This window comes from Propithecus coquereli, unplaced genomic scaffold (genome assembly GCF_000956105.1).
Source record: "Propithecus coquereli isolate 6110/MARCELLA unplaced genomic scaffold, Pcoq_1.0 Scaffold54, whole genome shotgun sequence".
NCBI lineage: Eukaryota > Metazoa > Chordata > Mammalia > Primates > Indriidae > Propithecus > Propithecus coquereli.
Genome location: NW_012151285.1, coordinates 2,231,511 through 2,247,818, shown reverse-complemented (window position 1 = coordinate 2,247,818; position 16,308 = coordinate 2,231,511). Strand labels below are relative to the sequence as shown.

Below are 16,308 nucleotides of genomic sequence, written 5' to 3'. Positions count from 1 at the left end.
AGCCAACTCATCTGGCCTTCCCACCACCCACTTCCCTGCACGAATCCTGTGATCCAGATAAGCTGACCTACTCCCTATTCTCTGAAATGTCCTGACTCTCCCACCTCCCAGCCGTCACGAGTGCTGTCCTCTCCCGCTGCTGCTCCGGGCACCTCCAATGACCTCACCGCAATCGGATCCCTCTCTAACCTTCAAACGCCAGCCCTGGCAAGAAGCATCCCCTGACCACCCCAAGGTGGCACGACCTTGCTCTTGTGCTCCTGTGACAGCTGGCTTACACTGCAGGCGAGAGTCAACTGCCATTTTGAAAAGCATTAAATTTATGACAGTCTCACACCCTCGGTAGATGGGAAGACTGTGTCTTACTCCTGTTAGTTTTCCTAAGCGCCGAGCCCAGCGCCTCATAAAACACCAGGCGCTCTACAAACGTCAATTGAATTAAATACTTCTAAACAGAATTCTTCTAAATACATACTTGTTTTTATGCAAGTAAACAAAAGCTACTAATATTAAAAAAGGAACAAATCCTTTCAGAGGATGCTGGCTGCCAACCTGGTGTCTGGCAGGCAGGCGGCGCACACACTAGGCACTCCCCATCAGCCCGGCCACCACTGACCGGCAGGGGAGCCACCTCTGGACGTCCAGAGCTCCGGCACAGACCCCCAGGCTCAGGCCTGCTCCTTCAGCTGAGGAGGGGACATTTACCTGGAGTCTCAGGAAATGCTTCCGTGTTCCTTTGAGACACACAGCCCATGAGCTCCACCTCCTTGATTCACTATTTTTCTGCTGGGAGCTGAAACTAGACTTTCTTGTAACCAGCTCTAACCCGTTTATTCACTGGGCATCCTCATGAGACTTTCCGAGTTAGAGGGTGTTCTAATGCAGCAATGGATAGTCAGAAGGACTCTTTGCTATGACAGAACCTGCCTCCGATTTGCTCTGCTCTCCCCACATAAGCAGGGACAGTTCTACTCCAGAAAGGACACAGCCGATGTAGCACCAGCTCCCAAGCAGAGAGAGAGTCAGGCCAGCACACAGGAGGGCGTGTCTTCTGAACTAATGCAGCTTTTATCTTTAAACCAAGCACTCCGAAATGGCAATAGTTTTCTCCTCCCTAGAGCTCTCCTGAACTACTTTCCACGGCCCAGTCAGCTCACCTCCTGTCTGAACACACAACATCCTTTCCAGGTACATACTGGGCAGATGTCAGGGTGCCGGTCCCAAAAGGCGAGAAGAAAAGAAGGATCTAGAGCAGCATGGAGGATCCAATAACGCCTTCTGTCAACAGCACATCTGATCAAGTCCCCGCTTAGCCCAGGCAACCACAGATGTGGGGCAGAGCCCACAGGGAGAGGCGTCGTAGCCAGCCGCTCAGGCCAGCCACTCAGGACCAAAGCTGCACCAGCCAAGCAGCGCCAGGGAGCCCAGGAGACACGGACACGCACGCGTGTGTGCGCACACACAGACAGGATAGAACAGATTTTGTATCCAGTCAGCCCTCCTCACACTCCCCCAGAAATCCCCAAAGCGTAAGTCATCCCACCTAAGTAAGGCACGAAGAGAAAGGTTTTCAGAAAAACTAATGAAACAGGATGAGATGCCCCGGTGGGGAGTGAGCTTGGGGGCAGATGCATGACAGACAGGCACCCATCAGTCGACAGGGACAGCCCAACCCTGGTGGTCCCCTGCCAAGAGACACAGTCCTCACAGTGTGAGGCCAAGCTTTTCTGTAGCAGCCTATGAGCAGCCTACGCTGGGGCCAGTGTAAGTGAGGGGAGTTCCTTCCCACCCCGCCCTTTCCCTGAGAATCAAAATGGAACAAAAGTAAGTCTCACTGCATGGAGAGGGGGCCGCCAGTCTTGGGACCACCAGCCCCTACACTCACCTGAAGTTGATGAGGCTGAGCTTGTTGTGCTCATATGCCCGGAGCAGAAGTAAAATCTTCTGGTCTACAAGTCAAATGAGGGTCAGGTTAGAAAGCTGAACCCCGTACACACACCCCAGGATACACCACTTGGTCCACACACCCTCCCCCTGCTCACATCGCCAGGTCCTCACACCCGCTGCTCACACTGCCAGACCCTTGTGCCCACCCCCGCCTGGTCCTCACGCCCTCACCCAAGACGCTGAGAGTGGCACTGTAGGCCCCAAGAAGCACCGCAAAGTGGCTGCTCTCACAGACGGAGGGGCACAGCCTCACCACCGCTGACATCAGGTCCACCAGCGCTTCTGGAAGAAATCAACACTGAAACCAACGCCCAGCATCTCAGGGGACGTACATACTCTGAATAAAAGTCAAGGAGAAAGCATCACAGGGAATATTTAAATGCCTGACATATCCTTCTTTGAATCCTGGTGTTTGGACTGTCATCTAATCCCTTCTCCATTTTTAAAATATATAAACATGTCTTCACAATCACCCGTTCTTAGGCCTTTGACAGGCTGAGTTATCAGTCCCTGCTCACTCCTCTCTGAAATTTTAAGCTGCCTAAGGTTTTAAAATCCAAGCATTTTCCCCCATGAGTATGCCACCAAAACCTCTGCTATTTCCGCTTCGGTCTGAGTAGAAGGGTGGAGCCCTTTTTACTTTTCCTACCACTCACACCAGTAATTTAGCTAATGGCTGTCATTAATTATCAGGTTATAGACCAACCCTGTGGTGATTTCTAACAGTTTTGGGGTGTTAATTTTGCCTCTCTAAATAGAGCATGGCTTTGAGAGGGCAGGAAACTTTGGACCATCTTCTCTGCCATTTCCCACAAGCCCACTTGTGGGACTAAAGCAAACACTTGCTGAATCAGGGATGGAGCTTAACCCCGGGCTTTTGAAGAGTTCTCTAGCAGCGAACTGTCAACAGCCACGTTCTAAGTCTTGTTCCTTGATAAAAGTTTCAATCTTCCCATGAAGAAATTTCATGGAACTAATCAATTTCTCTCAGGTCAGACACCCACACTTTTTCCCCGCATCTCCTAACTTCCCCTAACTCCCAGATTCTAACCTAGCTCGTGATACAGCAGTAAGGGCGCAATCAGACTTCTGTCAGCCAGATAAGGCCTTGGAAACAGGTGTGCATGTGCTATTTGACTGTAAGTTGGAGGAAACATTTCTTGACCCTGGATTTGGGAGGAACAAAACACTCTAATACCGTTGTGGTGAGTCTGAGAGCCGTGGGAGACAGGCTTTGGGGCACAGCTAGTCTGATGAAATCAGGAGATAAAATCTGGGTCTGAAATTGGAGGGTGGGGGTGAGGAGTCACCTTTTACTTGACTGTCTGGGTTGTCCCCCTCTTCAGACTTCAGCAGAGTCGGCAGAAACAGAGAATGCTGGGTGAGCATCATGTGGACCACTGGGAGTGGGATGAGCTTTATGCTCGTGGAGCTTTCTGGGCGGTACAGGAGCTGTATGGCAGCATGGAGGGTCTTTAAAAACGTGTGGTCCTGATACCGAAACCTGGGAGGCAAGAGTCAAAGGGAAAAGAACTTCACTAAAGGGGAATTTATTTCACATGAAACAATAAAAAAAATTTTCCCAGCATTTTATTAAGAAAATTTTCAAACACAGCACGAAGTTGAGAAATTTACAGTGAATGTCCTTGTACCCAACACCTAGCTCCTACCACTGACACAGCACGACACTCACTCCACCACATCCCATTGGCCACCATTCACAGGGAGCCCTTCTGGAAACAAGGGAGGGATGCAATGCATTTATTTCCTCTATGACTCAACACCAGATGAACTTCCTGCTTAACAGAAACGCCAGGAGGCATAGGAACCGCAGAGCTGCAGAGCTGAGAAAGCCGACACCCAGCGCCCCCAGCCCACCTCACCCCAGGGGCCTCCCTCCTGCCTCACTTCCAGCTACTCAGAACTTCCATCAAACGGTTCAGAAGTTTTCTGTGTCTTACATTCCTTCAAAACCCACCAAAGGAGGGAAAGAAGCATGCTCTAGAAAAAAGGAGTTTTTCAGTCCTACATGCATACCTGTAAGAATCATTTAGCATATGGTGGGCATTCTAGAAACACACAATAACCTAAGACAGAAAGAAATGTTGCAGTTCCATGACGGTCACCTCTAGTTGCCACTAATCTGGGACCTACCTTCACCTCTTTCCCTCACCTTGTGTGAAATAATTTTTTCCATTCCAACTTCATGAATGGTTAGGAAAATGAAAATTATAGGCACAATGAAATATCATTTCTTGACTATTTGATTGCCAAAAACTAAAGAGTCAGACCATACCAAGTGTCAGTGAGGACACAGGGGAAAACAAACTCTCACACATACTCTGCTGGGAGTGCAAATCTACTCAGCAACTTTGGAGAGCAGTTTGAATATCTAGAACTGAAGGTGCACCCATACTAGCGGCCTGTAAGACCCCCCGCCACCCCGCCCCATGACATGTGACAGTCACTACAGGACTGTAACGAGAGAATATGGTAGGGGCAGAGGAAGGGGAGAGTTTAGGGAACAGCCTAGATGTCTAGTAGAGGATTGGCTAAATAAACTGGAAAACAGTCAGAAGACCCAATACTCTACAGCAGTAAAAATGAACAACTGAGATCTCCATGCATCAAAATGGATCAATCAGAAACATTCATGTGAAAAAAAGATATACAAAGAACCACACACCCATGTAACATGTTAAACAGACTAAGCGATATTGTTTAAAAACGTACTGACAGAGTAGGAAAACACAAAGTGCAAATGCATGAGACAAAGCACACTCTCAGAGTGATGACCTTCAGCAAGGAGAGATGAGAAAGAAACAGGACACACATAGAAAATGGTCAGCATTTATTAAATTTGGAGGCTGCTCTTACTCTTTGCACATTTCTGTATTTTTAAAATAGTCTATTTGTTAAAAAGGCTGCCTCTCTCCTCATTAGAAGCACCCTGCGAGTCAATAGTCAAATCATTTATCTTCTCTAACAATCCTCATCTTCTATCTCTAAAAACGGGAGGACACTTGCTCTGCCACAGGCATTACGCTAACAGCAAGCTACAAAAGAGGCTCTGCATGACCAACAACATTCACGCCTTTACTAAATGGCACCGAGAAAATAAAATCAACTTACTTGAGTCCTGTCTTCACAAATTTCTGCCAATCAGCAGGATCAACTTCACTAAGTGCATGCTACAAATAAAGTAAACAAGAAATATGCATGAAATATCTCAATTAGTCTAACAAACACTGAAAGGCCCCAGCTGCAGAACCTTTAGGAAGGCACCTCCTTCCCCAGGTCTGATGCCTCCTCTATAAAACACAGGATCAGAAGGTTGAGAAAGAGGCGCTCAGTGTCCCCTCCTGCTCTGACACTTAGGATTCCACCCAGCAGCTCCTCTGCTCAGGCCTCTTTGTGCCCTTTTCTTTTTTTTTTTTTTTTTTTTAGTTGGAGAACAGGCCTACAGATTTATCAACACATGGGGAAAATCACAGAGTGATAACCCCTCTTTGTGTAATTCTTGATAAGCACCTGACAGCTCAAACATACAGGGACAGAGAGCAGAACCAAGATTAATCTTAAAACAAAAACTAAAATGCAGAATATGGAATTAAAGTCGGAGCCATTCAGTAAATATGAAACACAGTTATCTGAACAATCCACAAGAGCATTTTTCTTTTTTTTTTACTTTTCAAAAAACTGGTTATTTCTGCAAATACACTGACATTTTATTAGCATACCTATGGTCACCAAATAGGAAAAAGGAAATTTCCTGAGTAGTCCTGTTATTTTTTCCTTTGCCTACCATTCCAGACAGAACTAATGGATTTACAATTAGCTTTTTATTAAACAGTAAATGAAAACCACTAGTGGCACACCTTCGCCCAGCCCCCAGGTCAAAGGGTACTGGCTACATGAGACGAAAAGGTCTGTGGGACCAGAGAATCGATGTTGGTGCCAGAGACCCACTGAAGGCATGCGTGCTCAGGCTGCTGTCTCCACCAGCTGGCTGTGCAGTGGAGATGAGACCACAGTGCAGAGACTACAAAGGAAATCCAAGGAGCACCTGGGCCCCTCAGCTGAGACACACCTCACACTCATCACGTTTTTAAATATATGTTCTCTTTGCCCCAACAGCTCCTCTTTCAGGGACTCACCAGGAGATAACCGATCTAGTGTGTGACGACGGAACATGCACGACGTTCATCACAGCGTTCCTTGTCACAGCAACAAACGGGAACCTACTCGCAGGCCCCGCGACACACAACTACCTAAATACGTTATGATAAATGTACCCAGGGGACGACCACTGCACCACTAACAAGGCAGGTCCACACTCACTGGTGTGGGAAAACATCGCTAAATATTTTATTACACTAGAAACAAAACAGAAAACTAGGCTACACACAGCATGCATAATATTAAATAAGATCCTACTAATATATAAAATTACACATAGTTTTATCAAGTATACATGCAACAATACATAGCAAGATCTCTGGAAGGATATTCACCAAATTTACAATGGGATAGCCTCAATGAGATGGAAGATTTTTAATTTCTTCTTTATATTTTTTTGCATTGCTTATATATGCAATAAGTATACTTGTTAGCTTTATAATCACAAAACCAGTAATTCCAAATTTTGTGAGAGTGGCTGGGGAGGGTGAACATCATACAATGGAATACTACTCAGCAACAAAAAGTAATAAACTACTCATTCCCGTAACACGGATGAATGGGGAAAGCATCACTGGACTGAAATAAGCTGTACGCACAGAAGTGTACATGTTGCATGATTATACTACTGTGTGATTCCAAATCTTCCAAGGTCTAAAACAGGCAAAATAATCTAATGGTGACAGAAAGCAAAAGAGTGGTTGCTCTGGAGGAAAGGGGATTTGGGGATGAGGCACAAGAAACTTTCTGGAGTGAAAATCTCCTTGGATAGGAATGTGGGGTACACCTGTATATGAATTACATACATTTCCCAATATGTAAACTATACCTCAATTAAAAGAAAAGAGGGATAAGGGCGGAGGCAAACCCCTAAAAGAGCCCAGGCTGTCACTCCATCATCAAGCCTGCAGGCGGGTGAAGGGGATGACCCCGAAGCCAGACAGGAACATTCCTGTGGGCCACTAGCTGGAGAGCACGACACTCCCGCCTCAACAGCTCAGTTTGCCCTAGGTCTCCAGCACCTCCTTCCTCTCTCTCAGTTCTGACAAGTTTGGGTGCCTGTGTGCCTTAAATTTACAAACCTGTGCTGCACAACGTCTGAAAGTACAAGGTTATCAAGGTTCTCAAAACAATTAAATAAGCAAACGGCTTGGTCTAAGACCTATGAATGTGTTTGCCATATGCTTGTTCATCTTTATCCAGGGTTACTAACCTTAAAAGGTTAGTTCCTTTAAGTCTTGAGTTCAGAGTTTAAACACAAGTCATAGACTCTATGACTATTGACGCAATTTTATACTGTGCAGTGAGGAATAACTCACATACCTGCATTAACCTTCAGGATGTGAATTATTTCTGTGCAAAAATATAATATTTATAAAAAAGGACACTTTAATAGAGGAAATAATGGCCAAATATTTCTAAATTTTATGAAAACCATAAACCCATAGACCAAACAGCTCACTGAACCCCAAGCACAAGAAACTTGAAGAAAACTACACTACTGTGCATCCTAACCAAATTGCTTTAAAATCATGTTTTTAAAAAAATACTAAAATTAGCCAGAGGGAAAAAAAGACATAATCTACAGAGGAACAAAGATAAGAATGACAGATTTTTGATTGGAAACAAAGCCAGAAGACAATAAAGCAACATCTTTAAAATATTTGAAAGGAAAAAAAAAAAAAAAGGTCAACCTAGAATTTTACACCTGGTGAAACTCTTCCCAGCTCATTCTATGAGGCCAGCATTACTTGATTCTAAGACCAGACAGGAAAACAAGATTAAAAACTAACATCCCTCATGCACACAAATGCAAATATTCACAAATCAAATCCAACAATGTGTAATAAGAATACTACATCATGATCAAGTAGGTTTATCCCAGGAATGCAAAGTTGGTTTAATATTCAAAAATCAATTAATATAATTCACTTTATTAATAGACTAATCAAAAAACAAGACCTTATATAACATCTCAGTAGATGCAAAAATCCAACATCCATCCCTGATAAAGGATGGCTCATTAGTTCCAAGGCTACCCTCACCTGACACTCTGCCCCTAGACACGGCCCTCTCACTTTCTATAGGGCCACGTTCATGCCACTTGCCTTGCAATGTATCTAATGCTTGGTTTGTCTAGCATACTTAAATGTTTTTTGTTTTTTATTTTTTTGAGACAGGGTCTCGCTCTGTTGCCCAGGCTAGAATGCAGTGGCATCATCATAGCTCAATGAAACCCCAACTCCTGGCCTCAAGTGATCCTCCTACCTTGGACTGGAATTACAGGCGTGAGCCACCATACCCAGCCTCCCTTAAAAATCTAACTGGGATCTCTAAGAAAAGGCACCTACCAACAGCTCATCTAATCTGAGCAGCATTTGTTTCTCCTGGTCCTGAGTATCGTCATCATCTTGCTGGCCACCACTGAAGGACACAGTCAGCCACTTTATACAGGACTCCAAAAGGGTCCTTCTCCAGGCACGCAGCTCTTCTGCTGACCCTGCCAGGGCTGCTGAGACACAGTCTGCCACGATCCACCTGCAGCAGGAGATGAGAGTCACAGAGTTGAGACATGACCAAGAATGTGCTTGAAGAAACAACCTTTTGTCCATCTCCAGTTAGACTCTTAAAGACACTGAACGTTTAGAAACTAATAACACTAGAAAAAAATGACTTTTTAATTTTTGGTTTTCTGGTTTCTTAGACTCCTTCAAAAGATTTATGGTGAGAATGGGTAAGTTCTGTGGTTCAAGTGAAAAATCTGTGCATACTGTTTGTTTCTTTGTGTGGCTTGTTATTGCACTTCTGTCCTGGCATGTCACTAAATGAGGATGCTGTGTGCTGTGCACGAGATCTTTAAAATGGGAAAATTTTATTCTGCAACCTAATGGTAATACTTCTGTGTCTCAGTGCCCAGTGCATGACGTGCTATATGACTAGTTTTTGTTTTATTAGAAATTTCAAATTTAGCCTCATCTCTTTTTTTCTGTGTTTTGAATTTAATGAGTTGGTTAAAAGTAACAAAAACACTTGTGTTAAGATTAAGTATATCTATTTGGTTGCTACATAGACTAAAATTCTGATCTCTGGATGTTGAAGGCCAAATAACCACATTTTAGAAAATCTATGATGAAAAACAGTATCGGCATTTACTTCAAGGTCAGAATGCATAGTGTTGACGTTTTCTAGCTCATGGGGAGCTCTGCTGATGGGGATGCATTGATCTTCCCTCAGTGGTATTTAGAAACATTTTCGAGTCCTAACTGGGGCAAAAAGCTATTAACATGGCTGTGTTGGTAGAGCAAAATTGGCCTTCTGAAATTTTAAAAATTAAAATCTCTAGTTTCCAATATTATTGTTGCAAGGACTATATTTGTAACTAATTCTTTTTTTGAGGGGTCTACTGTTGTTTAATTCTGCTTACCTGGTAGACAGGGTAACATTATAATTTAAAACTACCTGGAAATATTTTCCATTTCTAGAATAGCTGCAATTTAAAAGTAAATCATTTATTCATTCTTACTGCAAAATCACGTAGTGATATCTTAATATTTTCTACCAAATTTTCTGTAACTTTGTGAATCTTAGGGCTAGCAGTTTTTGAGCAAGAGGAAGAGAATTTAAAGATGTCAAGTATTTTAATCTGCCCAAGCCTTGGTACCTAAGTATCTTTCCCTACGAGGATTTATTTTGTCTCTAAGAATCTCTAATTTTTTTTTATAGCTTTTTATAATTTTGGCACTTCAGAAATCTTGGAAGTTCCTAAAACTACTATTTAAAGCAATATAACCATTCTAGATGTCAAAAGTATAATTGAGTCATGGACAACTACGTGCAGTACTTCTCAGCTACTGATTTTAAAAATCTGGCTCTCAGCATGCTTTTCATGTGCCATGCAAAGGCACGTTATACCCCTTTCATCTCATCAGCATGATGCTTAAGCATTTGCTGTTCTCAATTTATCATGGCAAAGCTGTTTTAACTTGATTAAAAATCTCTTTGCGGCTTCAAGCATTTTGAATTCTAACCTTCAGAAGAATTTCTATTTGTAAATATGACTTTATAACATAAGGTCTCAGAAATAGTTATTTTTCTTATGCAAGTACACAGATACAAGTGCCCAAAGTACAAGCATGTGATGGGAACGTGACCATGAACAACCACCTCAATGACGGTATATGTTCTCCTCAGTGAGGGGTAAATTATACGACTGAGTTAAGAGAAGAGAGAAACCTAAAGCAAAAACTCAAAAAGCTAGGGTTTTTTCTAGATTATAGCCAGTAGCAGCAGATGTTTTCTGTAGACTATTCTAAGACAGCTATTTGGATACTACAGTATTTGTTTTAAAGGCTGTTCTGCACGTAGTTTAGTGCCAAGGTAGCTACACAAATAGAGCAAGACTGTAAATTGAGACCAAATAACGCATGACTTTTCAAATAATGGAAAGTAACATGAATGTGTCTTCAGAAAACTCAAGTGCATTTTAGGCCGCTTGAAATCAAATCTACCATACAGGACTTTTTTTTCCTATAGTCTATCAGTCACCAATGCTTAAGCTGATCTACTGCAATGGAAATAAAATATAAATTTAAATTGGAAAAAAAAAGAGCCACAGAATTCAAGAGAGAGCTTAAATCCCGCTGGCTTCGTGTACCACCCAACATCACAAGGACCATATGGGACAGATATCCCAAGTCCTGTTCCCGACACGACCCACTCACAAGAACCAGAGGCTTCCCCAGACTCCTACTCAAATGCCAAGGATGTACTAGAACTTCTACAACCAAGAAAACATGTTAGCATATCAGAAAAAGGATATACGTGTCCATACTTTGTCTAGATCAGGGTTTCTCAACCTCAGTACTACTGACATTTTAGATGAGAAAATTCTACCCTCTAGAAGCGAGAAGCAATATCCCCTTACCCAGTCATGACGATAAAAGGCATCGGACATTGCCAATCGTCCCCTAGGGGAAAAGCACCCCTAGCTGAGAACCACTGTTCTTGGGGAATCTGACCCAGCCACCGCTTGCTGAGATGACTTGCTGGAAGGAAGAGTTCTCATAGGAACCGCCTGCTCACTGATGTGCACAGCAGTACCGCAGCAGTTTCGCACTGACTGATTTTATAAATGCTAAAGAGAAAAGGGAAGCTGAAAGAACAGCCATCAACTGACCCGAGCCTTCATACCTCTTGTGACTGTCCGGAGCGTGCAGCACGCTGGGCAGGTGGCCCATGAGAACACTGAGATCCTTGGCTCTTGCAAATGGGACCAGCTGGGCCAGGACTTCCTCATGCAACCCGGACTCTGGGGGACCATCTGCGCTGAGAAGCCTGTTCTGCAGCCGTCTCCACAGGGCCTTCCTCAAGACAGGAATGACAGCGGCGCACACTAGGGCAGAGACACAAGGGAGGGATCATTACATGAAATGGTGGTACCCTGTGACCGTGGTGGCCTGAAATTGATCACGTTGGCAAGAGTTCAGGCACCGTGGAAATTGGCAAACTATAAACCCATCTCCTCCCAGGGTCCTCCTCCACCTCGTAAGCCAGTGGGCCCTGGGCACAGCCCCGGTTCCATGCTCTCAGTAAGACCGAAGTGTGCCGAAGTTCTGGATTTCCACGGGATTCATTCTTCAAAGGCAGGGGACAGGGAGGGTACCCAAGGAAAGGCGCGTCAAGAACCCCTGGCTGTAGGGGTCTGTCTAACTTTTTAGAACACCTGTCACTATTGATAGGAACTTACGTAAAACAGAGGTACAATGTGAGTTAAAAAAAAAATCATTCATGCACTCGAAAAAAGGAATTAAATTCAACCTCAGGTAATCAAACAGTGCCTCAGATCTGAAACCCAGTGATGGAGAAGGAGCTGGACCTGCTGCCTGGACTCACATCAACTTCCCAATGTTTCCTTGGAAGGTGGGGAAGTGGGATGGGATGAGGGACGATCAGCCCTGAAGGATTTCTTCGGCTTAACAAGAAACAGCCCCAAATATCCCCACCGACCGCCCAGCCCTCCCCCAACCTCCCGTCGGGGAGCCTGGCACTGACGGGACCCAAGGGGCGGCACGAGGCCAGGTGGCGGGCAGAGGGCTGCTGAGAAGAACCTCTCCACCTCCCCCAGCTCTACAGCGGGGTCAGATGCTAGAGAAGAAATGGAATTACTCCACATCCCAGAACATTCATTAAGTTCTACGGTTTAAAAATGGACATACAGTTCACCTCCTCAGCCCTCCAACTCAGAACTCCCAGCTGCCTGAAATCAGCCTTTCCCTTACCTCCTGCTGGGCGCGTGAACTGGCTGAGAGTCCTGCACTGGAGGTAGGAGTGGATGAGGGGGAGGAAGTCGTCCAGGTCCTCCTGCCGGCCAAGCCCCGGGCCAGCCTGTAGGCACCACCGCTCAAACCACAGCAGGTGGGTACAGCTGTGCTGAAGGAGCAGGGCAGCAATGCCGAGGGCCGCCTGTGTCCGCCGGGCCAGGCAGTAGTCCAGCAGGTCGACCCCGACTGCGGGGGCCAGCATGGGGTCTCCCTGCAGAGTGTGGAGGAGGACGGTGTCCAGCTCGCCCATGGCCAGCACAGGGAGCAGAGCCCCCAGGCCTCTCACGTACTCGGAGGACCACAGGAGCTTGCCGCCCTGCAGCTGATCCTGGGGGCCGCTGAACAGCTGCACCAGGCTCTTCCCAAGAGCACTCAGGTGTCTCTTTTTCCCGGGCGACTTTGTGGGTTGCTGGGTCACCAGGTGGGTCTCGGGCAGGCTCAGCAGGGCCAGGGTGACTTCTCGGAGCTGGGTGCCCTCCATGTACGGGTGCAGCTCCCGCAGGGCCTCCAGCTGTGGCAGGGTCTTCCGCAATGACGGTGCCGGGCCCGCCCTCCTGCTCCGCAGCTCTTTCAACACGCTTTGGGTGATGGCCTCTGAGTACCTGGCCAAGAGGCCCAGCTGCTTGATGTTCTGGAGAATCGGGGCGCTCACTGTCAGCAGCTGAAGGACCCCTGCACTGAAGTGAGCAGCCAGGAGCTTCACAAGGATGGGGCTGAGGGTGTGGGGGGGGAGGGCCTGCTGCTCCAGGGCCAGGAACCAGCCCTCCAGCGTAGGGTGTCTGAGGATGGCCACCAGCACCTCCTCCAGCGTCTGAAATGCAGTGATGAGGCATGGACGTCACCCAGGCATGGGGTCAGGAGGGGGCAGTGGCTGCCACGTAAAATGGCACAGAAAGCAGCTTTCCCTACCCCATTCCACCCTCAAGCCTGAGTTCCAGTCCCCCTCTTACCACTCCAGCCATGGCCAGGCAAAGCTGCCATCCCATCGTAACATAACTGCCTCCCCTCTGCACCTGTGCACTCAGAAGGCTGAACTGTGTTGTGCCAGGGCCCTGCCCAGAGTCGCGAGCACGTGCCTGGGGAATCCAGCCTGGATGCATTTACCATGTGGCAAAATCACCGCCCACAGTCACTCAACGGCAGGGATGGGCCATAGAGAAATGCCAAAATGTGGTTAGGATCAATTAGCTGCTGGTTTCTCCTTCCGGCCTTGCCCTCCTAAATAAATCTGGTTGGGGGATGTGGGTGTCTCCTGACAATGGGGGCGGGGTGATCACATCTTAGATGAGACCATATGTCTGGGGATAGGGATTGGGATTAAACCACTGGGAATGCTGACGATCCCCAACTGAAGGTAATCCTGTTTCCCCTGAAGAGGACATCTGGGGCTCACTTCATCCCTGAGAAATTTGCTCTGACCCGGCCAACTGAGTTTAGCGCTGCTCCGAAAGCAGCTGAGCATCCTTTGCGGAATTAGAGAGTGATCTGTTTCAACTGTTCTCCACAGCCTGCTGAACACCATTCCTAGCCAATGAAGCTACACAGCCCCGGGGACCGAAAAACATTTTCTTTCCTTACTTATTCTTAAGGGAAGGAAAGAGCAGCCTATTACACTTTCCAACGGGGCTTTGCCAGTTAAAGACAGAACAGGAAGATTCGTTAGGAATGTCTGCCTGGCTGATAGGTGATCCCACCAACACACACACACACACACACACACACACACACACACACACACACGTCAACTTGGACATCAAAGGAAGAAAGCCACATATTTCAAGTAACTTGTGAAATGAGGAACATGTTTGCCTCCTGAACCCAGTAAACAGGTTAGTTACATGGCAAACAGAGAGAGAAATACTCACCCTGACCCCAACTAAACAGCCTGCTCCACGAGACTAACGACAGGAGAGAAGGGCCTGCTCTCCTCGGAGCATCACATTTGCTCTGTACATTCCTGTGAAAAGCCGTACCCACTGCCTATCCTTTATTCAACACAGGCCGCAACTATATGGGAGGAAAATATTCACCCAAATTCCTGAAGGGCCCACCTGGCAGTGTGAAGGAAGCTGCCGCAGGAGGGTGACTGTGTGCAGAGGAGTGGCTGGAAAGCAGAATGGCCAAGTTAAGCCATGCTCATCTCTGGAGTGGAGGGTTACGAATGGCTTTCAGTATCACTGCCATAGTTTTCTGCATTCCCCTATTTTTCTACAACGAACACGTACTTGCTTTTAATCAGACGTGAAGAGAAAGCCGCTATCCATGGCTTTATGGGAAAAGGCTAACTGACGCCCCGTGGAAGAGGGAGGTGGTACCTGGTCACTGGCCAACTCCAGCGAGGCCACGGACTTCATGTCCAAAAAGAGGTCGGATTCGGCCTGGGCGGCCTCTAATTCCTGCCGGTTCTGGGTATCCAGCTGCTCACAGTGGACAACCAGGCGCCGGAGGAGATCCAAGAAGAGCTGCAGGAGTGGGGGGCCGGCACTCCGGCCCAGCTGTGGGGAGGAGAGCACACGACCCTCAGCAGGGAAGAGCTGTCGGCCACCACACAGAAAAGGAGGCTCAGGAGGCAGGCTGAGGTGGCACCTCCTTTACATGCAGCCTTTGCACAACATCCATCACCTCAAAGTCATTTCTCACATGAGAGACTTCTCTTCCTAAATCTTGATGAAATGCAAAGGTCTGTTTCGACTAAAATGACAAGGACAGGCCTACCTCAAAACCTAAACCAAAAACCTTTGAACGTCAGGGACAGACGCTCAACAATGAACTACTGAATTAATAAACTTAGGACAGAGGGAGGCCTGGCCAGCACTGGCCCAGTCCGCCGTGGGAAGGGCCCTGTCCTGACCAGGCGCTGCCCTGACGACCAATTTAGCCGCCCCTGGCTCCCCGGCTGCAGCTGCTGAGGGACACGCAGGGTTTGCAACCGAGGCCTGGAGAGAATGGGGCTCGCATGGCTGCCACACAGTCCCTCAGTGTGGGCCCGACTCAGAGCAGGCCGAGTCCTCTGGCGGTGGGGCCCTGGGCGCTGGGGGCTGGAGGGACAGCACTGACCTGGCTGAAGTTCTCCACAGTGCTCCTGAGGTAGAGCAGCACCTGCTTCACCGCGCGCAGGATCTGGTGCATGGGGAGGCGCGGGATGGCGGCCTGCAACTGCGTCTGGACGTGCTCATCCCGGAGCGTCTGGCTCTCGTAGGCCGTCTGCAGCAGGGTGGCGAAGGAGGCGGCCGAGGGAGGAGCAGGGCATGCGGCGCTGCCCGCCACCTGGAGCGGCTGAGGGAGGCAAACGGCCAGGGAAGAGAAAGACAGATGAGCACAGATGAAAACGGTCACGGGCTGGTAACACAGGCACAGGAGACATCTTACAAGAAACACACACTATCGAATACCGGACCACAAGGCATTTTATTTAAGTTCCAACACCATCAGTCACACGTATTTTCCTAGAGTGTGTTACCGCTGACAGAACCTGGAGGCACCCAATCGAGAGGTATATACACACCCTGGAAAACAGACCCTGTCCCCAGGAGCTGCGTGTGACAGGGACAGGGTCTGTATCACAGGAATCACTAGGAAATCAGCCCATGAAGGAGCTCGCTCTATGGGCAGCTTGGCTTCCAGAGGCCTCCCCAGGAGCCTCGTATTAATAGCATGTCTTGTTAAAGGACAGTAAAACAATGGATAAGGAGAAATTTCTGGCATCCTTTTGCTTCAAATTGAAGCTGTTCATTTCTTCTAATGTCCTGCCTTCTTCATTTACCCAGTGTGGCTTATATTATTATAATGCCACACACTCAACTTCCTAAGGCCAATGAAACTCAAGGTTATATGTGCCCTGGAACTCAGTGCTTCTCAAAGT

The 16,308-nt window shown here is 47.1% G+C and overlaps 1 protein-coding gene across 1 annotated transcript in view; it reads right to left on the bottom strand.

Moving 5' to 3' along the window:
- URB1 (URB1 ribosome biogenesis 1 homolog (S. cerevisiae)) overlaps positions 1-16,308 on the bottom strand; it is a 77,916-nt gene that overhangs the window by 25,745 nt on the left and 35,863 nt on the right. Inside the window, exons 20-28 of the mRNA XM_012657406.1 lie at positions 15,504-15,722; positions 14,762-14,941; positions 12,405-13,257; positions 11,317-11,518; positions 8,478-8,664; positions 5,080-5,138; positions 3,258-3,451; positions 2,119-2,229; positions 1,886-1,949 (exon numbers count right to left, since the gene is read on the bottom strand). Coding sequence (XP_012512860.1) covers positions 1,886-1,949; positions 2,119-2,229; positions 3,258-3,451; positions 5,080-5,138; positions 8,478-8,664; positions 11,317-11,518; positions 12,405-13,257; positions 14,762-14,941; positions 15,504-15,722 — 2,069 coding nt within the window. The remainder of the gene's footprint in view (positions 1-1,885; positions 1,950-2,118; positions 2,230-3,257; positions 3,452-5,079; positions 5,139-8,477; positions 8,665-11,316; positions 11,519-12,404; positions 13,258-14,761; positions 14,942-15,503; positions 15,723-16,308) is intronic.